The following is a 26,564-nucleotide window of genomic DNA, read 5'->3' on the forward strand; positions in this document are numbered from 1 at the left end:
TGATCCTTCTGACCTCTGCCTCCTGAGTAGCTAGGATTATAGCTATGAGTGAGCCACAGCTGCCTGGCTATATCACTATTCTTAATAGAATCTGTAGTCTACTAAGTGGAATTTAAAACTAAGTAGTCAATTCAAGTCAGTGTAATAAGTGTATAGCATGGAGTTGCAAGGTTCAATCAAACCATATCGCGGAGACTTTATATTCACATTTGCAGGGTCAGGAGTAGGCTTCTCAGGAGAGTTTCTAAGCTGAAAGTTGAAAAGTTAATTAGATTAAACAAAGATTAGGACTCCATGCAAAGAAAAAAGTATGTGGGAAAGACCCAAAGTATGATACATACTAATAAGTATAAGTGGTTTACCTTCTGTGACTAAAACACAAAAGTCTTGGTGGATTGTGAAGAGATAAGAAAACTGCAGGGAAAGTTGAAAGCAAAAGTAAGAATTTGGGGCTTATGCTGATTCCAGTATGGAGCCTTAGAGGCTTTTAAATAAGGAAGGGATGTGATCAGATTAGATTTTTAGATATTTTTGCTGTCTCCTGGAGAATGGATTGGGAGGAAGGAGTAGGGATGACTGGAGGCTGGGACCACTATAAACCAAGCTAGCAGTAGTCAATGATAGTGCCATGTAGTACAGCAGCGCCTTCACTTTTGGATTCTGCCAAGTCTGAAGAAAGAGAAACAGTAGTAATGGGTGTCAGAATTTCTGCAGCTGGGCCAAGAATGAGACAGACATTCTCACCATCACTAAGGGCTCCTGTTAACCTGCTACATTCATTTTTGAGTCCATGTTAGTCTTATGGTGGACATAAGATCAGAATCCTGGATACAAAACCTTGTACTTATGATTTTATTAACATGCTTGACTAACTTAGAACACATTTTATCTTTTAGTGTTTTAAATTTATATTTTATTGGGTCTCAAATATTTTATTGGTCTGAGGTAGGGTATTGAATATGTTCCTCATGTAATTTTATAAAATTATATTTACAGGTTCAGAAAGTGCTTCACCAGTCCATTCAGCTCTGGGATCCAGGTCACAGACACCTTCTCCTTCCACATTGAATATGGATCCCATGGAGCAGAAGGATCTGCAGCTCGATGAGAAGCTTCACCACTCTGTTCTTCAGACACCAGATGACCTAGGCAATATTTGGAAATTACATATTTGCCATTTTTCCTTTCAGGGTATTAGTGTCAGGAGATCTTCAATAAGTCATCTTAAACTTGATTATGAATGACTGCATACATAATCTTTTCCAAGTCTTTTTTTTTTCCTTTCTTGTTTGTTAGTCAGGTGCTCTACCACTTTCAACATACCCCCAAGGCCTTTTCTTTTTTGCTTTAGTTATTTTTCAGATAGGGTCTCAAGTTTTTGTTCAGGCTGGCCTTGAACTTAAATCTTCTTGATCTTTGTCTTTGGAGTAGCTATGATTACAGATGTGTACAGTCATGCTCAACCTTTTATAAGTCTTTTGGAAATGTCTTCCTCTGTCATTTTTTTCTTGCTCTTAAAGAGAACAGTTTATTCCAGGTACACAGGAGGCAGAGGCAGGAAGATCAAGAGTTGGAGGCCAGCTGGGGCAAAGTTAGATAAACCCTATCTCAAAATCAAAAGTGGTGGGGACATGATAAAATGGTAGAGTGCCAGTGTGAGGCACTGGGTTCCATCCCCAGTACTGCAAACAAAAAAAAGAAAAAGGAAAAGAACGAAGAAGCTGTTTATAAAATTGTTCTGATTTTTTTGATTCATTTTATCATTATAAGACTAAACATCTTAGAATTACTGATTGCATTATTTTTGTGTTGTATTACCATTTATTGATGTGATATGCTAGTTCCTAAAAGAGAAAATACATAATTTGGTATTGTTATTCTTAATATTGTACTTGAAGATCCTGCTGACTCACAGGAGAAAGTAATAGCATTATCTCTTGTTAATCAGACTTTCAGACTCAGTGAAACAACTTACTGAACCAATAATTTAAAAAATTTTTATGCAGATTAGGCAAGTACTGTACCACTGAGGAATATTCCTGACCCTTCTTAAAAATTTTTTTTTTATTGTTGGCAGTACTGGGATTTGAACTCAGGGCTTCATGGTTGCTAGACAGGCACTCTACTGCTTGAGCCAGGTCTCCAGCTCTAAAATGGATTTTTGATTTTGCAAATGTATCAGTTAAATTTAACAAGTAGGCAGGCCAGGGCTGGGCATGGTAACTCAATTCTGTAATCCCAGCTACATGGGAGGCAGAAATCAGGGGAATTCTGTTTTGAAGTCAGTGTGGGCAAGAAAGTTAGCAAGACCCCATTCAGCAAGTAAACCAGACATGTAGGTGTTCGTCTGTAATCCAGGGTATGCAGGAGGCCCCCAGGGCAAAAATGTGAGCCCGTATCTGAAAAACAAAAAAATAACTAAAGCAAAAAAGGGCTGGTGGAGTGGCTCAAATGTTAGAGCACCTGCCTAGCAAGTGTCAGGCCTTGAGCCTAAAACCCTAGTGCCAGGAAAAAAAAAAAACAAAAAACAAAACAGGCAGCCAGTCCAAATATTATTTAACTATTCATTATTACTTTTTTTTTTAATTGATACTGGGGATTAAACTCAAGACCTTGTGTTTGCTGGGCAAGTGGTCTACTACTTGAGTTATGCCCCCAGTTCTTTTGTTTGCAACAATGCTTCTTACTTTTGCCCTATTCAGCCTCTGAACCTCAGCCTTTCTACCTCCACCCCCCTAAGTACTTGGGATTGCAGAAGTATTTATTTTTAAGTAAATGTTAAAAGTGACTCAGGAAACCTCAGAAACTTCAAGTTTTAAAAAAAGAAAAAAAAAGTTAATTTTGTTATATCCTACCCAGTGTAACAAGAAGCCAATAGTCACTTTGCAAATATGCCAAAAACTTTGGTCAAAGATATAATTGATAATATATTTATAATGAATAATATAAAAAGTCAGGTTTGTTTTTTGACAGTGTCAGGGTTTTAATTCTGGGCCACAGGCTTGCCACACAGGTGGTCTACCACTTGAGCCATGCACCTAGCTCTTTTTTGCTTTGGTTATTTTTCAGGTAGGGTCTCACATCTTTGCCAGAGGCCAGCCTCAGACTTCAGTCCTCCTACCTATAGCCTCCCAAGTAGCTAATATCATAGATGTTTTCACCACTCTTGGATTATTGATTGAGATGGGATCTTGCTAACTTTTTTGCCCAAACTGACCTCAAACCACAATCCTCCCAATCTCTCCTCCTAAGTACCTAGGGTTGCAAGCATGAGCCACCATGCCTTGCATGTTTTTTCTTAATGTAGCATGTTTATTCTCTGACCAAAGGAAGAAATTTAAAGCCATAGAATTTCTATACTTTATTAAGAGGCTCATTCCTTAATGTGCAATTACCTTGCAGTTACATAGCCCTTATTTTCTGGTTTGTAGATTACTTGTGATGTTTTCTTTTTCTCATTTTGACCTTCAAGTTTTTGTTTGTTTTTTATTTTCCCCCCAGTCATTTGGCTTTAAAAAAAAAAAAAAGTCAATTCAAAGGCTAATAAATTGAATACCCATAAATCTACATAAATTTACCAGTTGTTAATATTTTGTCAGTTTACATGTATCTATACATATGCACATATTTATACAAAAAACCATACCCCTGTCTTTTCTGAGCTACAAAAAGGGATTCGCAAATATCAGACCCTTGACACCTAATACTGCTGTAGGTATGTCCTAAGAAGAACTATACCTTTCCTGAATAACCACATTGTAGTGGCCTCATTCACAATATCTAATATCAATTACATTATAGTTATTTTAGTCCATAGTCAAATTTCAGTTGTCTCAATAATGTCCTTTTATAGCTTCCCAACACCAACAACTCAATCCAGAATTTAATCAAACACCACATATTGTTGTTTGTGTTTTACTCTTTTAAAATTTCATTAGCTTTACTTTGAGAGGGATAAGTTAGAGACTAATTGATTCATCTCTATATTACACAGTTGCTATCGAATAGGATGACATTTTACAACATCATTGTCTTTCCCTTTTCTTTTGTTTTAGTTGCTTTATATCAAAAGCCTATTTTTTACTATGAAGAAAAATTAATTATTTAGTACCTTTTTAATGATATAGTCAGTAATTATATACTTTAATTGCAAAGAGAAAAAATTTAAGCATTATAAATATAGGATGTACATATGGTAAAAATGAGCTTATTATAAATTTTCAGTTCTTGGGATAGTATCAAACATTTGCAGTCATAAGCTTGTAATTCTTTCAGTCTATAAAGCGTTTAGTTCCCAAGGCTCTTTTACAGGAATGTCTTCATTCATTTTTTAATGATTTTCTGTGCTTTGAATAAAGTACTAGGTTATATACATTGGATAAAGTAATGAACCTTTTAAGCTGAAGGAAGATACATACTGTTTCTTATTTAAACCCTGTCCATTTTACACAGGAGAAAGTGTAACCTTAGTGAGGTTATTAAATAACTTACTTAATGAATAATTAGTAGCAGAAATGAAATAAGGACTATGGGTACTTATATTTATTATTTATAATTTTGTCATTATTAATAGGTAAAAGAAATATAATTGCACTAATATTTATTTTGTGTTTAAATTTTACTAAAAATGTCTTTTCCATGCCATTGTGATATCTCTACTAAGGATAAGTCTGGCTTAGCTGTAAAATGTATATTTCTTTGTAAAGTTTAACTACAAATAGGCTTGTGAAGACTTCTTGCAGGAATTGCTTTCAGCCCGAGAGTTTCTATTTGATAATATAATCTGAAGTAACTATTAAATAAGAGTATATGTATATACAATTGATATCTATATCAAACATAAATTTTTCCATCTGGTGTCTTCTCTGGTATCTGGGTGGTAGGTGCATAATTTCCTCCTTAAATTAATCAATCTAAGCACTTTTAGATAATTATTGTTATAATAGGAATTATGAACTAGTAAGATATTGTCCTCAGAAAAAATAAAATTTATGTACTTTCACATTTCTTTAATTCACTTTTATAGAAAATTGATTATTAATTTCAGTTGGCTCTTTTGAGTATTATGGTCATTTTTCTAGAAAAGTATTAACACTATTGTATTATTTTTTTTCTATAGAAATCAGTGAATTTCCATCTGAATGTTGTAGCGTGATGGCAGGGGGTACTCTCACTGGATGGCATGCAGATGTGGCTACTGTTATGTGGCGAAGAATGCTAGGCATTTTGGGAGATGTCAATGCTATTATGGATCCTGAAATACATGCTCAAGTTTTTGATTACCTGTGTGAACTTTGGCAGAATCTAGCCAAGGTAAAAAAAAAAGAAAGAAAAAGAAAATAGAGTCTATAACAGGAAAAGGAAAGAAAAATAAAGTATTGAGAAATAGAGGAAGCTAGGCCTGGTGGTTCTTGCCTATAATTCTAGTACTCCAGAGGCTGAGGCAGGAGGATCTCTAGTTCAAAGCTATCCTGGGCTGTGTAGCAAGTTGAAGCCTACATCTGCTACACAAAACAGACTTGGCTGAAAGACAGACTGTCTCAGAAACAGTAACAACAACAGAAAAAAAACAAAAGAGAAAAACATTGTCACACCCCACCCTTTACTATAGATAAAACTGATACCCAGCATGGTAAAGTCACTTACCACAGTCTAAATAGTTAGTGGTAGATACTGGATTTGACTTCAGTTTCAGGTAAAGCAAGCCAGAAGAGAAAATCATTTTCATAGGTGTATTACGCTTTTATTTGAAAATTGCAGATCAGAGATAATCTTGGCATTTCAACTGATAACCTGACCTCTCCTTCTCCACCTGTTTTGATTCCTCCACTAAGAATTCTTACACCTTGGCTTTTTAAGGTAAGCTTAATATATAAAACATTAGTCTTAAATATTGGATAGAAAATGCAGGTATTATGTTGTCTTCTAAAGCACTTAGTTTTTAACCACTATCTTTAGGAAGTCATAATAGAGAGGAGAGTAGGCAAGGCAAAATTATCATACAGGGTACATAATTTTGGTTGATTTAATAAATCAAAAGTGAATATAGAAAAGTCTGTCTCTTTAATTTTTTGTTTTCCCTTTTTTGTGGTGTTGAGGCCTTGGACATGCCAGGCCAGTGCTCTACCACTGAGCTATACCCCCATCTCTAGAAAAGTATGTCTTCGTTGTATTTAAATGAAAAATAAATCTCAAGTTGCATCACAGAATATGCTACGTACTTTTAGAGATTTAATTCTCTTTTAAGTATTGTTTGATGTTTAGTGTATTTTCCTAAGTGAAAACGGTTTGTGAGGTATTCATACCTACATCTGCATTGCATCATTCTCAATAAATATAGTTTTAGTAGTACTGACTTGTTCATTGAAGGAATTAGACTAACATAGTCTTAAATGAAAAGGACATAGTGTTTGCTAAAAGGTTTAACAAATGTTTGAGTATTAAAACTTATCTTTTAATTTTAGGCAACTATGTTGACTGATAAATATAAACAAGGTAAATTACATGCTTATAAACTTATTTGTAATACAATGAAAAGAAGACAAGATGTATCTCCAAATAGAGATTTTTTAACACATTTCTATAATATAATGCATTGTGGATTACTTCATATTGATCAGGTATGTGTCTTCTAAAAAGTTGTTTTGTCATTTGATTCTTGATTCTCTTTAACTCTTGCTTTTTAAGATCTAGAATTAAAATTATCCCTTCTGTGTAGTGGTTTATATATATTTTACTTCCATTTTACAAACTTAGCTGTTCTTGAAACATGATTGAAAACCAGCTGTTTGTCGTAGAGGATCAATTTGAGTGTTCCTCCTATTTTAATATTACACCAACAGTTCACATTTTGAAGAATTTAAACCTCTTTTGCTTAGTTTGATAATACCTTCTATAATGTCCCAATGTATTTTATAATTGAAAACTCGATAGTTGGTACTTGAAGCAGATGAATTTCCTCATTATTATGCAGTAGGGTTTTTTGACTACTCATGTTTTCTTATTACCATCCATTAAATTAGCCTAGAGACAATTATATCTATTTGGCAGTTGTGTAATTTACAGTCACTAAATAATCATAAATATGTCTCTAAAACATTATTTCAGGGATCTTGATTTTGGCCATAAGACTAAAATGTATTGAAGATTGCAAGTCAAAGTAATATAGTATTTTTATCATAGTGTGGCTAAACTTGTAGTAGATTTAGAGAAGACTAAATTATTAGTAAAAGATGACAATTGTATTATGTGGACAATGAAAAACTTCTTGCATTAATTTAAAATAATTTCGGTGTACATAATTTAAAATAAAATATAATGTAAATTGTATGTAAACATGTCTCAAATAAAATGACACTCAATTTCTATAAATATAGAGCTTTTGTTTCAGATAAGTCAAATTGAGCAATATATCTAAACAGAGTGAATGAATAATCAGGTTAAGAATATTCCCGTAAAGGTGCCCAAGTCTAAGACTGGGTGGGCGTGGTGTTGCATACCTGTAAGCCCACTCAGGAGGCAGAGGCAGGAGTTTGGAGAGTTCATGGCCACCTGGGCTACATAGAGAGACACTGTCTCAAAAAAAGAAAAATGCCAATGTAGTGGCACTTGCCTATAAACTCAGCTACTTGGGAGGCAGCGATAGAGGGATCATGGCCTGAAGCCAGCCTAGATTAAAGCTTGAGAACCCATCTGAAAAACAACACAGCAAAAGGACTGGGAGTGTAGTTCAAGTAGTAGAGGTGCTTTCAAGGCCTTGATTTCCATTCTGAGTACTACCTACCCCCTCAACAAAAAGAGCCTAGGTCTAGATTTCTGGGGCTTGCTAGCTAGCACAAGACCCTGAGTTCAAATTCCAGTACCACTAAAAACAAGAACTTCAATTTATGTGAAAAATTATCTCTCTCCAGTTCACACATAGCAGGTCATGTGGGTTCAGAGATGTTAGTTATCATATAGAAACAGCAGCTAGGTGGCCAGAAAGACTCCTTTCTAATTCAGTTTTACAACATGTGAGCCTACTATTTGTAACCCTATGAAGCAGAGCCGACTTTGCTATCTGGTGCAGAAAAAAAAAAAAACGCTATTAATGTCAGTTAAACAAATGTGTTGTAGGTTTACTTTCCTTTAATATAGTACTAAGCATGGATTACTCTGGAGAATTAAAATTAGTCTCTCCAGTTAGTCAGCCAGTATACAGTTATCACTTTTGTTAAATTTCACATATTATCTATTTTTAAAGATATTGATTAGCTGATACCCACAATTACATATGTGATACTCTTTTTTTCTTCTCTCCTTACTCTAAGGACATTGTCAATACGATCATCAAGCACTGCTCACCTCAGTTTTTCTCACTTGGTTTGCCTGGTGCCACAATGCTTATTATGGATTTTCTTATAGCAGCTGGTAGAGTGGCTTCTTCAGCTTTTCTCAATGTAAGTTTTATTTGTAGTTCTTTTAATATAGCCATCTTTAGTTGACCAAGACTCAGCCAACAAAGCAATAAAGGGAGAACTATTATTGGTGATAAAATATAACAAATTAATATTCAGGAAAGTTTATAGTTTAGTTAGTATTGGTTGCTTCTCTTACATTAAGGAAAGAGGAAACAAGAATTTCTGAAGTGTAAGAAATCACTAGACTTAATTGGCAAATTAACTTGAGAGCTCTAAAAATGGATTACATGTGATAATCAAAACAGTATTTAAAGTTGTATAAATCTAAGGAATTGTGGGAAAAAAGGGTGCTAGCAAAAGAGTAAAAAACATTGACGAGCAGTCATTACACATTATTATGCATATATATCATGTCGTGTTGTTCACCTTGAATATGTTCTGTCTCTGACAATTAAATATTTTTAGTAGAAAAAAGCAGCAGTGATGGAATAACCCAGAAATATGCCATAGACAAAGCCCTAAAAGTGCATGTGAGGAATTTTTCATATAATCCTGGAGCTATGAGACAGTGCCATGTACACCAGTGTAGCTGGAGTATGTTCATATGTAAGTGACAGAAATGAGCTAGAGAAGGAAGGAGCAGCTTTTCAGTGCTGAAAAGGTTAAACCTTATCCTAAGGTAGGGTTAAGTAGTCACTGAGGGACTTTAAGCAAGAAGTGAAATGATCAACTTTGTATTTTGGAAAGATCACTCAAGCAAAGTATAAATGAGAAGAATTAATTGAAAATCTACTAGAAAAAACTAAGAGTTATATGAAAGAGAAAAATACTTGTCTATCACTTTAAAACTTGCACAGCAGTTTAATGTAGATTATTTCCTTTGTAAGCTGCAAAAGATCAGCAGTGCATGAGGAGTTCTATTTGTGGCATGTAAGATTTGTATTATTCATCCATGAGATGTCAGGAGAAAAATTGCATATACAAGGTCAGGAGCTCAAAGAAAATATAGGGACTGACACTTATAAAACTAGGAGACATTCATGTTTTAGTTGGTAGTTAAAGCCCTGAAACTGGATGCAATCATCTAGAGGCAATGTGCAAATAAGGAAGAGAAGAATCCAGGGCTGAGCACTGTAGTTCATGCCTGTAATCCCAGCCACTCAGGAGGTGGAGAGCTGGAGGATCGTGATCTGAGGACAACCTGGGCAAAAAGTTAGCAAGACCCTCATCTCAACCAATAAATTGGTCATGGGGGCACACTCCTGTAACCCCAACTACACAGGAGGCATAGTTAGGAAGATTGTAGTTTGAGGCTGGCCCCAGGCAAAAACTTGAGACCCTATCTGAAAAATAACTAAAGCAAAAAAGAGCTGGGGTCATGGCTCAAGTGGTAAAGTACTTATCTATCAAGTACAATGCCCTAAGTTCAACCCCAGTCGAGAGAGAGAGAGAGAGAGAGAGAGAACTGTATTTTTAGTTAGTTATATAATCCCTTTTCTCTTTTATTGGTTGAATTTGTAAGAATTAATTCAGCATCTAGTACATGCTTAACATTGTGCTGAGCTGTTTTGTGGTTATTAAGCTTTTCCCCCAGTGTACAAAGTAATCTTATATCGTCTGATATTCTATTATTTCTATAATAAATATCTGAGGCAGGGTAACTTATAAAGAAAAAAAATTTATTTAGTTCACAGTTTTGGAGGTTATAGAATAGCTCTGACTCTGACAGAGGCCCCTATCTGTATCACACCAGGATGTGTGACATCATGGTGGAAATGTGTACAAAAGAGAGATCACTTGGCTAGGGAGGTGTTTGTAACAACTCCACTTGTGAGAGCTAACTAAGGGTTCCCTAAGAGCTACATTAATGTAGCTTCCAGTGGTGTGCCCCCAGTGACCTAATTACCTTCCACTAGGCCCCACCTCTTAAAGGTCCTGGAACCTTTCAGTATTGCCATGCCAGGAACCAGGCTTCTAACACATGAACCTTTGGAGGGCAAACCACATCCAAACCATAGCAGGTTTTTGAGGTAAAATACAGAGGGATGTAGAGTGAATTAGATATGCTTTGTGATCAAGGAACATATATTCTGCTAGGGAGATAGGGTGGTATGTTAACAACTAGAATATAGGCATAGGTTCCAAGAGGAAGAGCATAAAATAGTGTTTTAGAGCAAATCTGTCTGGGCTAAAGTCTGCATGACCTGGGCAGGTTACTTAGTTTCTCTGTGGCTCAGTTTCTTCATCTATTAAATAATCCTACAAGGATTATTTTTCATCTTTATTTTTTAAGGATAGGTTGCGTGGTTGGAGCATTATGGCATTATATGTGTAATGTAAGAGAGGTTTTTAATCAGCTTTATTTTTATAGGATAGCTTTTAAATTAGGATGTTAGTTTATCTTGCCGCTTTATATGCTGCCTTGTATCTGTTAAATAGATTGTTTTTAATCTGCAAAGGAGTTACATGCTTTTGCTTTTGTTTCGTCTTGGTTTTGTTTGAGATGGGGTCTCTCTATGAAGCTTAGGCTGCCCTCTAACTCATGATCCTCCTGCATCTGCCTCCTGAGTGCTGGGATTACGGATGTGTACAACCACACACAGCAAAAATGAGTTAAGTTTAAGATTTTTTAACATGGGGAGATTTTTTTAGAGACTAGTTCTTGATTTATGTGTGTGAAAGTATTTATAGTAGATTAATGCTTAGCATTTTTATTAAATTGTTGTATAAATCAATTTGCAAATGTTTTAATAAATAAAACAGTGCATTAGTAGGTGAATATTGGTGTTTGTTCAGCATGAAAGAGGGCAAAAGAGGAAAAAAATGTTCATTGTTGATACTTCACAAATGACTTAATTCAGCCAAGGAAGAAAAGATGAAAAGTTACTTTCATCTAATGTTGATTTTAGTAAATAGTATAGACAGTGTTTTTCTTATCTGCATAATAACAAAAAAACCACTTAGCCTGATATCTGTTTCTTGAAGGTGTAATCTTCAAGAACAATTAGAACAATATGTAACAATATATAGTTGCATTTAAAATTATTAAGCTGAGCGTGGTGGTATGTGACTGTAATCCCAGCACTGGAGAAGCTGAAGCAGGATCACGAGTTTGAGATGAGCCTGGACTACAAACTGAACTACATGGCAAGACCCTGTCTCAGAAAAAATGAATATATAAATAAGATTGAAGTATTTATATAGTTTTCCTTTTATTTAGGGTAGCTTGTAGCTAAGTTATGTTATTATTTGTAGTAATTAACTGTGGCTAACTTCTGTTTATTAGCTTCTTTTGAAGTTTTGCTGTTTGTCCATTGTATTTGCTGAAAATAATAGTGTTTTATGTAGAGATTATACATGGAAACCTAAATGTTTTTGTGGTCCCTTTCCTTTTTGAATTTTTTCATACTCTCATTTCCCTGTATAATGTACTTGGATAATAAAGTATTTTAATGGTAAATGACAACACAATTAAGCACATTTTAAAGACTTTTTAAAAATCTGATACATAGGCTCCAAGAGTGGAAGCACAAGTTCTTCTGGGATCTTTAGTTTGCTTTCCCAACTTGTATTGTGAACTGCCTGCTCTCCATCCCAACGTTCCTGATATTGCCATCTCTCAGTTTACAGATGTTAAGGTAAGAAATCAGGTGCTGGTGTTTAGCATTTAAGAAATTTTATAGCCATGAGGCATATGCAATAAAATATGTATTCTATCTTTTCTTACTGAAATCCATGCACTTATTAAAAAACATTAACCAGCCACAAAAGCTAAAATGTACATTGAGAACATAGCCTTTTTTATGTGTGTTTCAATTGCTTTGGAACCTTTTTCTCATTACTGAAGCTACTATCTATCTTTTAGGACTGGTTTATTCACTCATTAAACTTTTTTTGAAAATCCTATGAGCCAGATGCTCACTATACTGCTATGTAAGATGTCTAAGATTAAGATGGCAAATCAAACCTGCATGTTTGACTCTCTTTCCAAATTCCTCAGCATATTGTGTCAAACAAAGTAATGGAAATCTTTATTGCTGTATCATTAAAGGACTTGACTAATAGGAACCAGTGACCCTGGTTATGCATAAGCCTTTTTATAAATTTCACCAGGTAGAAAACTGGTGAAAAGTTGTTTTTTGCCTCTGCAGAGGTCACTGTAGTAAACATAAAAAGCAGTCAGTGCCCAGAGTCCAGAAATATGCATGATAGTGAATAAATTCAATCACTAAGTCAAGACCTGTTTCTAACCAAATGCCCATGTATTATAAAATTCTTAGGGCTTGAGAAATTATTTCTGTCACAGTAATTGCTAAGTGCTCCCCTTGTTTAACCTGAATTAGTCCTCAGAATTAGAAGGGTTGAGAAAAAGACATTGGAGCTCCTTAGTAGTTGTACTGATAATTTTTTTTTAAAGTTGCTTTCTCTGAAGTTTTTAAACCCATTTTATATCTACAGTGTTGTACACACTCTTCATAGCATCCATATTTCTTTTTGGAATATTTATCATACTTGTAATTATTTGTTCAGTGCCTTATTTCTGCTTTAGACAGGTAAACACCATGAGCACTTACTTACTGCTGTATCCTTGTAGACCAGCACACTGTTTAGCATTTAGTATACACTCAGAAATCAAACAAATGACTTGACATATACTTATAATCATATGGGCCAATGAAAATTTACAATGACTCTTAATAAAAACAGTACAGATTTACCTTTGCTATTCAGGATGTAATATATTCATTTTATTTTCAGAATCTGAAGGCCAGGGATAGGTAATAATAGTTTAAATTTGCTTAGTCAGTTTTGAGTTAGTTTAGGGTTAGACTAGCCTACTATACACTATCTACATTTCAGAGTGGATTATTTGTTCTTTATTGGCTTTAATATAGTCAGTAATGTCTGAAGTGGTTTTTTTTTAAAAAAGCATTTTTTGTGTGTGGAAACAAATCTCCAAAATCAGAGCCAATATTAATACTGATGAAGAAAACAAAAACCTAAGAAAGTTGTAACTGTTCTTAGAAGATAAATATTTAAGGAGAAAGTTATATACCATTGTTGTCATATTTTCACTGAAGCCAGTTCCCCAAGTACACTAAATTACAGCTACATGGAATATGCTACGGTATTTCACACTTACATGTTTTGAATATTTCCTTCTACCTAAATTGTTATTATGTAGTCCTCTTCCCCTCTTGCCTCTCTTAATCATCCCAAACACATACTGTCATTATCCTTGACCTTAGTTATCTGTCAAAATCATGCTTATCTAAGTCTTTGATGACTTCCCAGCTGAGCTAGTTGTTCATATAGAACATTGTACATATTGTCTTGTTTTTTCCTTCTTGGTTTTTGGCAGTTTACCCATTTTGTAGTTTTTAGCATAGTCACAGAATTGTGCAGCCATCATCACAGTTAGTATTAGGACATTTTCATTACCCCAAAGAAACCCCTGTACCCATTAGCAGTCATTCTCCTTTCTACCCTCCTTCAAGCTCCTGGCAACTAAAGTTTTATTTTCTGTCTCTATGGGATTGCCTGGATATTTCATATCACACAATCTTGTATTTTAACTATTTACAAATCTGCTTCCCTCCTTGGACTGTGAACATCTTAAGGATAAGTACAATGTCTTAATTATATTCTTACTTCCAGCATGTAACACAGGGCCTATTACCTAAATCACTCTTAAACTAATACAGTGGATATTTTGCAAGGATCTATTAATTACCAACCATTGGACAAGGTGCTAAGTTTATAAAAATAAGAAGAAGATCATTCTTTTTAAGGAGCTTATAGTCTGTGTGACCAATAACTGTTTTTTGAGTAAATGCATGATTTTTTAAATGAATGAACAAATTTTTAATCATCAAGTCTAATGTCATTCTTGTTGTTTTCAGCCACTGTACCATTTGACCTTGTTGATGTATCCAAACTTTTTATTTTTATTTTTTTAAAGGATGTTTTTGATTCCAATGAGAGGCAACAATTTGGGGATATAAAATAAGTAAAATCCAAAACTTATAAGTGTATTCAGAATTATTTTGAATCCCTAAGGTGACTGTAAATTGTTTTTAGAACATTCATTACTTAAAGTAATATGAATATCAATTTATGTCAACTATAGTTCTGTCTAGGAACCCCAGCAATGCTACACTCCCTGTCCTTTTTAAAAGTCTCTTTGTCTTTGACTTACTTAGTACATATCTGTCTTAATTTATTTTTTTGCCTAAGTATTTTGACTCCTTAATACATGAGTTTCCTTTTCTTTGTCTCGTTTAAATATTCTACCCTTGTATTCTCTATTTTCTCCTTGACTGTTTTATTCGTTTTTATATCTAGAGCATATTTCCAAGCTCACATATTACCATACTTTACAAATTATCAAGTAAGAAGTTGCCTTTTTTCTTTCAGTTTTATCGAAGTAAAATTGAAAAATAAAAATTATACACATTTAATGTGTACGTGATGTTTTGATATACTTTGTAGTAAACATTAAACTAAATAACATATTCATAGGTTCACATAGTTTCTTTTTTTGGTCAGGTAGTGAGAACAGCCAGTGTCTACTCTTTAGCAGATTGGAGGTATATGCCACAGCATTATTAGCCTATAGTTCTCTAGCAGATTTCAGGTGGATGCTACAGTATTGTTAGCCATTAGCTGTAGTCACCATGTGGACATAAATTTCTCTAGAATTTATTCATTCTGCATATCTGAGACTTATACACATCGACCAACATTTTGCCATCTTCCCCCATTTCCTAGCCCGTGGTAACCATCATTCTACTCCTTCAGAGAATTCAGCTTTTTAGATTCTACCTAGGAAACCATGTACTCTGACTTCTGTCACTGCCTGTTTCACTTTGGTTCATCCATGTTGTCACAAATGGCAAGATCTTTCTAATATTGAAAAATTTCTCACCGTAGCTCTGGCTGTGCATATACATGTGTGTGTGCATTTGTGTGTGTGGGTGTGTATAACACATTTTTGTCATCCATTAGTCTTTTCCTTATCTTAGCTATTGTGAATAATGCTACAGTGAACATGGAAGCACAGATATCTTGTCATTTTGTTTTGTTTTTGAGACAGGATTTTACTATGTAGCCCAGGCTGCCTCAAACTCATGATTGATTGTCCTGCCACTTCCTCCCAAATGCTGGGATTACAGGTGTGCACCAATGAGCCCAGCTGTCAGATAGCTTTTTGACATACTGATTTCCTTTCTTTTTAATATATGCCTAGAAGTGGAATTGCTTTGGGTATAATGGACATTTTAACAATATTAATTCTTCTATGAACACAGGATACCTTCCCATTTGTGTTTTTTTTTCAGTTTCTTTCATCAGTGTTTTGTAGTTTTTAGTGTATAGGTCTTTCACCTCCTTGTTTAAACTTTTCTAAGTACTTAATTGCTGTTCTTAATGGGATTGTTCACTTAATTTATGTTTTGAATATTTCATGGTTAATGTATAGAACAATTGATTTTTATATATTGAGTTTGTATCCTACAACTCTATTAACTTTGTTTATTCTAACAGTTTTTTGGTGGAATCTTTAAGGTTTTCTATATATTAAATCATGCTGTCTGGAAACATACAATTTTTAATTCTTCCTTTCTAGAATGAATGCCTTTTTTTTGTTTTTCTACCAATGCTTTTTCTTTACCTATTGAAATAACTGTGATTTTTCTCCTTCATTCTGTAAAAATGGTGTGCCATATTTATTGATTTGCACATGTCAAAACATCCTTGTATCCCAGTAGTAAAACCTACTTGATTGTGGTATATGATCCTTTTAATGTCCTGCTCAATTCAGTTAGTATTTTGGTGGGATTTTTATATCTATATTTACCAGAGATTGACCTGTAATTTTTTAAAGTAGTACTCTTCTCTACTTTTGATATCAGGGTAGTACTGGTCTCATAAAATGAGTTTGGAAGTATTCCCTCCTCTTCAGTTTTTTGGAGGAGTTTGAGAAGAATTGGTCTTGATTCTTTAACTGTTTGGTAGACTTCATCAGTGAAGCCATTTTCAAAGTTTTAAAAATGTTCAATGCTGGAGATGTGACTCAAGCAATAGAGCACCTGCCTATCAAGCACAAAGCCCTGAATTTTAAACCCCAGTAACTCCAAAAAAAACAAAAATAATCATAAGTAAAAAGATATTCATACTTTTTAGCTCTTGATTCTGCTTTAATTACCTGTCTTATAGTGAGCATTTATTGCTCTTCTAATCTGGAAAAAAGCTTATCTTGAACATAGACTTTAGGTTATAATTTTTATAAATTATGTTATTTATTTAGCTACTTTTGTGAATAATATTGGACTTTTTATTCAAAGTATACACATGAAACCGGGTGTGACAGTGCACTTCTATAATCCCTCAACTCAGGAAACTGAAGCAGTATTACTGCACTTTTGAGGCCAGCCTGGGTATATAGCAAGACCCTATCTCAAAAATAATAGCAAGAACAAAAAAATTACCTACATGAGAATAAACCGTTTTATTTATCTGTTGTATCTCTAATGCCTGATAGTGCCTGGTCTGAGTGCCCACCTAATAAATGTATGGTAAACTAATGAATGAAATCTTAATCATTGCTATTAACTGTTTTCTCTTATTTTAGGAACTTATAATTAAAACTGTATTAAGCTCTGCAAGAGATGAGCCCTCCGGTCCTGCACGGTAGGTCAGATATTCTTAGACTTAACCCTTAACGTAACTATTCTGGCTTTAGAATCTTATTTTAAAAGTTGATTAAAATATTTGTAGTCCATATTGTTTCAGACACATAAAAGCCTTTCTGAGTTACAAATTTTAATTATTTGAATACTTTGAAATACAATAGTAGGTGTCCAATGAGTGTTCATTAAACTGAATTAAAATATTTTCCTGTATAAGTAATGTCTAAGAAAATGGTATATTTTAATATTCACACATCTTTGTGATTTTTAATAGACTACAAGTAACAAAATTTTTACATTTTTCTTTTTTCTGTTTTGTGTGTGTGTGTGTGTGTGTGTGTGTGTGTGTGTGTGTGTGTGTGCTGAGAATCAAACCTAGGGCCTCATGCACGCTAAGCATACACTGTATCACTGAGCTACACCCCAACCCCCTTTTTATGTCTTAAGCATTGAAAACTGACATTTTGTATTTTGCTAAATAAATTTTTCCCAAAAAAAGATTGAGATTTAATTTAGCAGGTTGCCAAAAGCACACCATATTTCTTCTCTTTGCCAAAACATCATTTAATTATATTTTATATTTCTTAATGCTATTTCTACTAGTATGTCATTAGCTTCAAATTAGACTATGCCATTTCTCCTCTGACCTACATCTCTGAAAAGCTTCCTCAATTCCAATCATCTACTCATTTGTTGATGTAAAGCTCAAAAGGTATGGAATATGGCTTGGACCATTTGGATTCGAATTCTAATTTAAACCCTTTTTTCTTACAAATAAAAAAATAGTGTAAAGAACTGTTTGGATAAATGAGAATAGGTCCAGTTTTTAAAATTTTAATTGTTTATTTTTCCTATTTAATAACCATGTTAACTACCATAAATCTATTTTTGAGCAAATTCTTCTTTTACATTAATCCCACTCAAGTTTGCAAGGATTTCCTTACAATATTTGTTTCATTTAATCTTCATCACAATTCTGAGAAATGTATGAATTCACCATCTTCTTCCAGCTTTGTTTATTAAGTCCATTCTGTGTGCTAGGCATGTTGTAAATACTTTAAATTCAGTGCCTCAGTGAATTTTGTAATAACTCTATGAGTTAGGTACAATTTTTAACCTTTTTATAGATAAGGAAACTGGAACTCAGAGAATTTAAATAAACTGCCCTGTCTCCCAGATGTGGTAGAGCCATAATCACTATCCTCTCTCTTTGGTGGTACTGGGGTTTGAACTCAGGAATTCACACTTGCTATGCAGGCTTAAGCCATGCCCCCAGCCCTATTGTTTCATGTTGTCTTCAGGATCTTATTACATGCATAAGTTTAAAGTAGAGCTTAAGACTCTAAATCTTTTGCATTTCTTTTTTTAATATAGTGTGTTGGCTTTCAAATGAAAGAATGTAGAATTCTAAAAACATAGCTGACCAGAGGTAGACCTGTGACACATTAACATAGCAATTGAACATAAATAAGTGTTGCCCCAACTTGTTTACCCTTACTTTTATAGTATACCTTTCATTTTTGTTTTTAAAGCTTATACCCAGAATCTGAGCAGAACCAAACTCTTGCTATACTGGAAATAATCTTACCATTTGGACAATTTGGAGAAACTGTTGTCTGTGTGTGTATTTTCTCTCTCTCTCTCTCTCTCTCTCTCTCTCTCTCTCTCTCTCTCTCTCTCTCTCTTCTCTGTACATATTCTCCCTCTCTTTCTGTGTGTGTGTGTGTATTCTCCCTCTCCCCCCCCCTCTCTGTACATATTCTCTCTCCTTCTCTTTCTGTGTGTGTGTGTGTGTGTGTGTGTGTGTGTGTGTGTGTGTGTGTATTCTCCCTCTCTCTCTCTCTCTCTCTCTCTCTCTCTCTCACACACACACAAAAACAAAAACACACATCCCATTCTTAGTTCCTCTTGTTACAATGAAAATTGTTGAGCATTTTTACTCCCCATTTCTCCCTTTAGTTAGCCGAGTCCATGGAGAGCTTTGCTGCATTTCAGAACTTACTGTTGCTTTAAGACTACACATGCTTCCATTACTACACCTAAAACTTGTTTATTTAGTTGTGTAAATACTATGTAAGACTTGTCTTTTCCCTCCATTAGTAGGAAAAAATAAAGTGGTAGGCTTTTTAAAGACTTTCTGTTACTTGGAATTCTTTTTTTTGTTTGTTTGCTTTTTGTTGTTCTTGGAGTACTAAGGGTTGAACTTAGGGCCTTATGCTTTTCAGTCAGAATTCTTTTGTATATTCTGTATTGTCAATTTGTTTTAAAAAATAATTTGTGACTCATTGTGTTAAATTTAAAATATACAAAAATATTTTACCTACCTCATCAGCTTCGTAGTTTATTAAGTTAATTTTACTAATGTCAATCAATAACATTATACTCTTCCCTATTGAAAGCAGGTTACATATTCATTTGGAAAACTTTATAGCATTATCAGCTTATTGCCATACATTGTTAGAAAGAATGCCCTCTATTATCCAGAGTGTGATCTTGGTAGTAAATTATAATAATAATAATTTTAAAAATTAGGTTTAAGGTTTTGAGGTTGTTCTTTCTCTCCACTTTCTACTCTTTAATCCCCAGCTAACATATAGAGTAATAAATTGATTAACTTACATGTGTGTGTTCATTCTATGTCAGTTGATTTGTTGTGGTGATAGTTTTATTCAAAGGCTGATCCACATATTTTTTATGTCATTGTTGATTTCTGCAGATGTGTCGCACTTTGCAGTTTAGGTATTTGGATTTGTGAAGAACTAGTCCACGAGTCTCATCATCCTCAAATAAAAGAAGCTCTAAATGTAATTTGTGTTTCCTTAAAGGTAAAGAAAACTGTTTCTAAAATATATTAAGTTAATATAGTATGCATGGTTATTTTTTCCTCCACGTGTTAATTATATCTTGTGCCCATGTGGAATAAAACATTAAGTAAATATTTTCATTATTTTATTATTACATTTTACCTTGATTCTGACTTTCCTTAAGAATGATGCCAGTCTTGAATTTAGGGTACTTTTGTGATGACTTCTTTTACCCAAACTTTTTTATGCATTTGGCTTTGTCCATAGAATACATGTGGATGACTCCTGAAAAGAAAAGCAGTCATTAAACACAATATATTCAGGGGTTTTGTTGGTTTGGTTTTTTTTAACTAGTATTTTTGTGACTTATTCTTTCATCTTTATTACTTCCTAAATGCTTGAAGTGGTACTGGAGGTATGGCTCAAGCAGTAGAACACCTGCTTTGCAAGCATGAAGCCTTAGTTCAAGCCCCAGTCTCACCAAAAGAAAAAAAAAAAAAAGAAAAAGTCATACTAAGTGCTTGAAGTGTTAGACTTTTGGCTTTATCATTAAAAATAAATGCTATCTGTTTAGTCACAATAAGATTGCTTTAGAAATGTCATTTGGAGAATCTGAATGAATAATTGATTTTTTTTTTCTTTTGGGTTTTGTTTGGATTTTTTTTGAGATAGAACTTCACTGTTTAGCCCAGGCTGGCCTTGAACTCAATATGTAGCTCAGGTGCCCTCAAAACTCATGATCCTCCTGCCTCTGCCTAACAAGTGCTGGGATTACAGGTGTGTACTACCATGCCCACTTTAAACAGGTGGGTTTAAAAAAAAAAAACAACTTAAGAAAGGATGTATATTACTTACTTTTAATATTACAGTACCTGTTTAAGGTTCTAAGCATGCAGCCTACATAATAGGTATTTTGGGGTTTCTTTTTCCTAATAAGTGGTTTCGAATAATATTTACTTGGCAGATTTTCTGAATATGTACTATGTTTGAAGCACTTTGCTAATCAAAGTGAAGGATAACAGGATGAAAATCAATGTAAATATTCGCTTCAACAGATTAATAATACAATAGCTGAAGAATGCTAGAATAATAGTTATAAAATATATAAAGCTGAGAGGACTAAAAGAGTAGTGCATATAAACTGCTAATGGAGTTCAAAGAGAGCAGAGATCACATTGACTTTTATCAGAGAACACTTGGGGAGTTTGAAATATGGGTAAGATTTGGACATAGATAAGCATAAAAATTTGTGCCACTGGAGAAGTCTCCTGAAAATTGTAAGTGTAGAAAATGTCAGGATCATATGAGCACTTTAAAAGTTCATTTTGGAAGTATTGTGAAAAGTAGGTTGAAATGGTGGAAAATTGATAATAAGATTAGTAGTTTAGAGGCCATTGCAGAAATCCAGGTAAGAGAAAATGCAATAAAAATTTAATGAGCACAAACATTACAAAGAAAAAGTATGATAATATGTGTTTGGGGAATATATTGTGATTTTTTTTAATCTTGCAACTGCAAATTTATTTTCCTAATAGTACTGTACTGAAATTTACAGTGGCAAAAAGAAACATGCGAAATTTCAAAATTGTGAGCAGCTAATGCGTTGACAAATAGTTCATGAAAAACTTTCTAACACTAACTTTTGTGCTATTATTGCAGTTTGCTAATAAAACAGTAGCCCACGTAGCTTGTAACATGCTTCACATGCTGGTTCATTATGTGCCTAGACTTCAGATTTACCAGCCTGATTCTCCCTTGAAAATTATTCAAGTAAGTAATTTCTCGTTTATTTTTATTATAACCTTGTGAAAAAATCTTATATTTGGACACCTTCAAATATAAAATTATTTAATAGGTGTCAAAATATTTTTGTATAGCTAAATAATGGCTACCCATCATGCTTTTTGTAACATCAGAATTCCCAACAGCTCATTTATATTTTATGTTAGAAGCTTGTTTTTCTGGTTTTGGACCAAGTAAAATCATTAATTTATTCATTGTAGAGAAAATTAAATGCTAATCACAAGCTTATTTATACCATTTTCTTTATAAATCTATATTCTGCTTCATTCTCTCTTAGGTGAATAAATATGTCATCCTTCTATTTACCAAGATCAGGATATTAGTCCTTTCCTTTCCTTTTCAGTCATTCATTTATGAAGTTTTGGACGTTTTGTTCTAATTCAGTATCTCCACTTCATGCGACACCTGAAAGATTTTGGCCCTTTCTTATTTCTTTCTTGAGATATTGCAGTAGCTTTCTACTGACTTGTATTCTGTTTCATTTCAAGACATGATTCACATGACTCTATCATGGTCCCTGAAAAAAAAAGCGAAAACAAAATGTCAGATTTTCCTTTGGCTATAAAATACAGCTCAAATTTTTCAGCTGTGAATTCAAAACCTCCAAATGAAGACCCAGTCCATCTTTCCAGAATCATGCACAGATTTCTTTGAAATACCATACTGTCCACGCAACTGAGTCTGCTTACTCGTTAATAAATGCAACTCATTCTCTTTTTCTTACCCAAAATATTTTACTTCTCTAACTCCTCCCAATACTTCAATAATTACTACTCCTCAAAAAAATTGAAATCCCTACCTGCTCTCCCAAATCAGAATTTTTCTTTGTAGTTTTATCACATTCTTCCAAAAGATGAAAATATTAAGCATCTACTATATACCAGTCTCCTTTTCATAAATATTAAATTCTTAAAAGTTGTTTCAGATAGATTATTCCCTTTTCAAGTTCACCTTCTTTAAGAGGAAGAAACTAAAGATTTAGTAACTACATAAAGTCACAAACTAGCAGGTCAGAAATAGAATTCAGACCTTAGCCTTTAATGTGCAAAATATTGAGTAAGTATGTGTTGGCTAAAAGAGTAGGTTGGTGGTTAGATGCTTCTGGATTTAACTAACCCTGCCTCTGCCACCTCCTGACTATAACTCTGAACAAGTTACTCAGCTCACTAAACTCTGAACTCATTACATTTGGGATAGAAATACTTACCTCACAGATTCTGTAAAGACTAGTGAGAATTGCATGGAGAGTACTTAATACTTTGATGGTATATAAATAATGAAATATAAATACTAATGTTGGCTGTAGCTATTATCATGTAATGTGGGATGTGGTAACTGGATGTGAATGTGCATGTATGTGTCTAGTAATGAAACATCTTTTTTTAGATTTATTTTTCTTAAATAAATTCTTATTAGGATATATTGATGATACAGGGTAGTTCATAGTGACAATTCTGATTAGACTAAGGAGATTAAGGTGACTGCATATGGTAGATGAACTTCATATACCTATATGAAACAGAACTAGAAAACCTCTTACAATTGCTTTAAGCAGAGTGGGGAAGGGGCTGAGAGGGAGAGATGATGTGGGCCATGTAAATAATGTACGATATAAGTCTAGTAATAAAACATTTAAAATGTTAACGCCTTTGAAAATTTTACAACTTTAAGATTATTATTCTGGAGGCTAGGGATATAGTTCAATGGTAGAGTGCTTCCAAATTGTTTCCCCTATTTTCTTCATCAGTTCACATTTATTATTAATACTTAAGAATGTATCAGCATATAGAATTAATACAAATTGTTTTACTATGCTCTGTGCTGGCTAGATAAGCATCAAGAGTTGTTTTTTTCTACCTAATCTTGAAGAAATGAAACCCCAAGTAATGGAGAATTTCACTAATGGTTACCTATTTGCAGATTTATAGAAACCCAATTTTATTACCAGTACCAGTGTGAAGCAGATACATCTGATTTACTAGATTTAACTAGGGAGTAAAGTCTTTCTCTATATAAAGTATATTTGTATTTTATTTTTTGGTTGAAACCTAATTGCACATTTATGGCATGCACAGTATATTATCAATATATTAATATATTTAGTATTAGCATATTAAACATTATAATTTCATTGTGATATCATTTAAAATCCTTATTATAGCTTTGTTTGCTTTTTGGGGTTTTTTTGTGTGTTTGATATAGGTTCTTAGTGTGTAGCCCATGCTGTCCTCAGACTTGCTATGTATCCCAGGTTGGCCTTGAATTCATGATTCTCCTGCTTCCACCTCCTAAATTCTGGAATTATAGGCTTGTGTCACCATGCCCAGCCTCTTCTAGATTTTTTGAACTTTTTTGGAAGTATATACTACATTATTGTTAGCTGTAGTCACTCTACTGTGTGATATAACACCACAACTCATTCTTCCTGTCTAACAATAACATTGTAAACTATTGGCCAACTTCTTGGTTTCCCACACCCATATCTTCCTCAGCCTCCTGCCACCACAGGATTTTACCTTTTTATATCTGAATAGTATTCCATTATGTTTATATCCACTGCATTTTCTTTCTCCATTCATCCATTTTTGGACACTTAGGCTGATTCCAGATCTTGGCTACAGTGAACATGGGAGTTCCCATGTCTCACCAACCTACTGATTTCATTTCTTTTAGATATACCCTGTAGTAGGATTACTAGATCATATGGTAGTTCTCTTTTTAATTTTTATGAGAACCTCCATACATTTTTTCACAGTGGCTATACTCTTTATGTTCCCACCAACCAGAATGGGTAAAGGTTTCCTTTTCTCTGCCTTCTCACCAGTGTTTGTTAGCTTTTTTTTTTTTTTTTCTGAATAGCTATTCAGATTGTATTTAGGTGGCATCTCACTGTAGGTTTTTGGTTTTGGTTTTTTGTGTTGGTTATTGAACTCAGGACCTCAATCTATACCCCAGTTTTTTTTTTTTTTTTTTTTTGCTTGCTTGGTTGGGTAGGCAGGCAATCTACTGCTTAAGCCACTCCACCAGCCCATTATTGTAGTTGTGATATGTATTTCTCTGATGAGTAGTGATGTGTTCAGCATTTTTTCATGTATTTATTGGCCTTTTTTAAATGTATTCTTTTGAGGAATGTCTGTTCAGATCTTTTGCTCATTTTTTCAATCCATTTGTTTTCTTGCTGTTGAGCTGAGTTCTTTAGAATGTATGTTTAGATTTTTTTTAACTTAATCCATTGAAACATACAGTAAAAATTTGCACTGGTATATTTTCAATATATATACTTAAAAATTGGAATAAAATCAGCATAGTTGCATAAACCTGTATTGCCAGCTACTTGGGAGGTTGTAGCAGGAGGATGGCTTGAACTAGGAATTTGAGGCTAGCCTGAGCAACATAACATGTAAGAAGACCCTCATCTCAAAAAGAAAAGGGATGAAACCAAGCAATTTACAGGGTAGATGATAGTACTGAATATAAATGTTTCACCTTATTTTAACAGTGTCTTTCTGAAATGCTTCATGTTCCCAATATCAAATATCTTCATGTAATATTCAGCTTATAATAAATGTCAATTTAAAAAGCTACATTTTTTTATCAAAAGCATATATTTACATATACATATTGAGTATCCTTTATGTGAAATGATTGAAACCAGAAGTGTTTCAGATTTTGGAATTTTTCAGATTTTGGAATGTTTTCATAGATTTCACCAGTTGAGCATTCCTAATCCAAAAATCTGAAATGCTTCAAAACCTACCTTTTGAGCATGATGTTAGCATTCTAAGTTTTGGATTTAGAAGCATTTTGGTAATTAGGTTTAGGGATACTCAACCTGCATACATAGGAACATCTGTAAAGACCTCAGAATAGATTCTGTGAGGTGTTAGAATTACAATGAACTTTATAAATCTATTCACTTATCTGTATCTTGTGATTTTTCTATAATGAACGTAATTATCTGTGTTTATACCTGTGGATTCATTAATTGAATTAGGATGAAATTATTTGTATTTGACAGAACATGTATGTAGTTTTGATGCTGTACATGAGGACTGTAAATAATTGGTAGTTAAGTGTCCTTGAAAAGCTTACCTACTACAAATTACATTAACAATGTGTGTATTAGGTGATATGTTTAGATAATGTACTTAGGATAAATTTGCAGCACTACTTTTTTTTATATACCATGAATTTAACCATATTTTGATCTTATTTTTGCTGACAGATCCTAATAGCCACTATCACCCACCTTTTGCCTAGTACAGAAGCTTCATCTTATGAAATGGATAAGAGGGTAATTTAAATTTTGTTTGGCATTTTAATATGTGATATCTAGAATGCTTTATATTTAAAATTTTTTAAAAGTGTATATGTTTATTGTATAATTAAAGGTGTATATATAAAAAAGAATTCATCTTTTATTTAAAAATAATTATAATCTAAAGTATATCTTTCCATTATTTATTTATAACCAAAGTATTTTTTAGGTCAAATTTCATGGCCATTTGACAAAATCTTTGAATCTTAGTAAGGAATCTTGGAGAACATTCTTTTCACTTACAATTATTTTACTATATCCTGCCCATTTATGGTGATATTCCTGAGGATTATTGATTCTGAGAAACTCATCACCTCTAAAGGCAGTCACTTGTTTTTGTGTAGGAAGTAAAGATATCTCCAGTAAGCAAAGTACATATAATATGTAGAGGTATGCATACTACTCAGGAGAATACATTCCCTCTGTCCACCAAAAAGTTTTACAAGTAGGATTTACCTTCATAAATTTATTATGAGAGTTCTTTAATTATTTGATACTGGATTTATTAGTTCTAGAGTTTCTTTTTATAATTTTCATATCTTCTTGAAAT

At 33.6% G+C, this 26,564-nt stretch overlaps 1 protein-coding gene across 6 annotated transcripts in view; it reads left to right on the forward strand.

Annotated features, from left to right (window-relative positions):
* The window catches only part of Ralgapa1 (Ral GTPase activating protein catalytic subunit alpha 1), a 241,944-nt gene that overhangs the window by 131,016 nt on the left and 84,364 nt on the right, over positions 1 to 26,564 (forward strand). For all 6 annotated transcript variants that reach the window (XM_074068142.1, XM_074068145.1, XM_074068143.1 and 3 more), the window contains 10 exons: positions 997 to 1,149; positions 5,120 to 5,313; positions 5,761 to 5,859; positions 6,465 to 6,620; positions 8,310 to 8,438; positions 11,912 to 12,037; positions 17,032 to 17,090; positions 19,806 to 19,914; positions 21,553 to 21,663; positions 25,922 to 25,990. In XM_074068142.1, the coding sequence (XP_073924243.1) occupies positions 997 to 1,149; positions 5,120 to 5,313; positions 5,761 to 5,859; positions 6,465 to 6,620; positions 8,310 to 8,438; positions 11,912 to 12,037; positions 17,032 to 17,090; positions 19,806 to 19,914; positions 21,553 to 21,663; positions 25,922 to 25,990 (1,205 nt within the window). The remainder of the gene's footprint in view (positions 1 to 996; positions 1,150 to 5,119; positions 5,314 to 5,760; positions 5,860 to 6,464; positions 6,621 to 8,309; positions 8,439 to 11,911; positions 12,038 to 17,031; positions 17,091 to 19,805; positions 19,915 to 21,552; positions 21,664 to 25,921; positions 25,991 to 26,564) is intronic.

Source organism: Castor canadensis, chromosome 3, assembly GCF_047511655.1.
Source record: "Castor canadensis chromosome 3, mCasCan1.hap1v2, whole genome shotgun sequence".
In the NCBI taxonomy this organism is placed as follows: domain Eukaryota; kingdom Metazoa; phylum Chordata; class Mammalia; order Rodentia; family Castoridae; genus Castor; species Castor canadensis.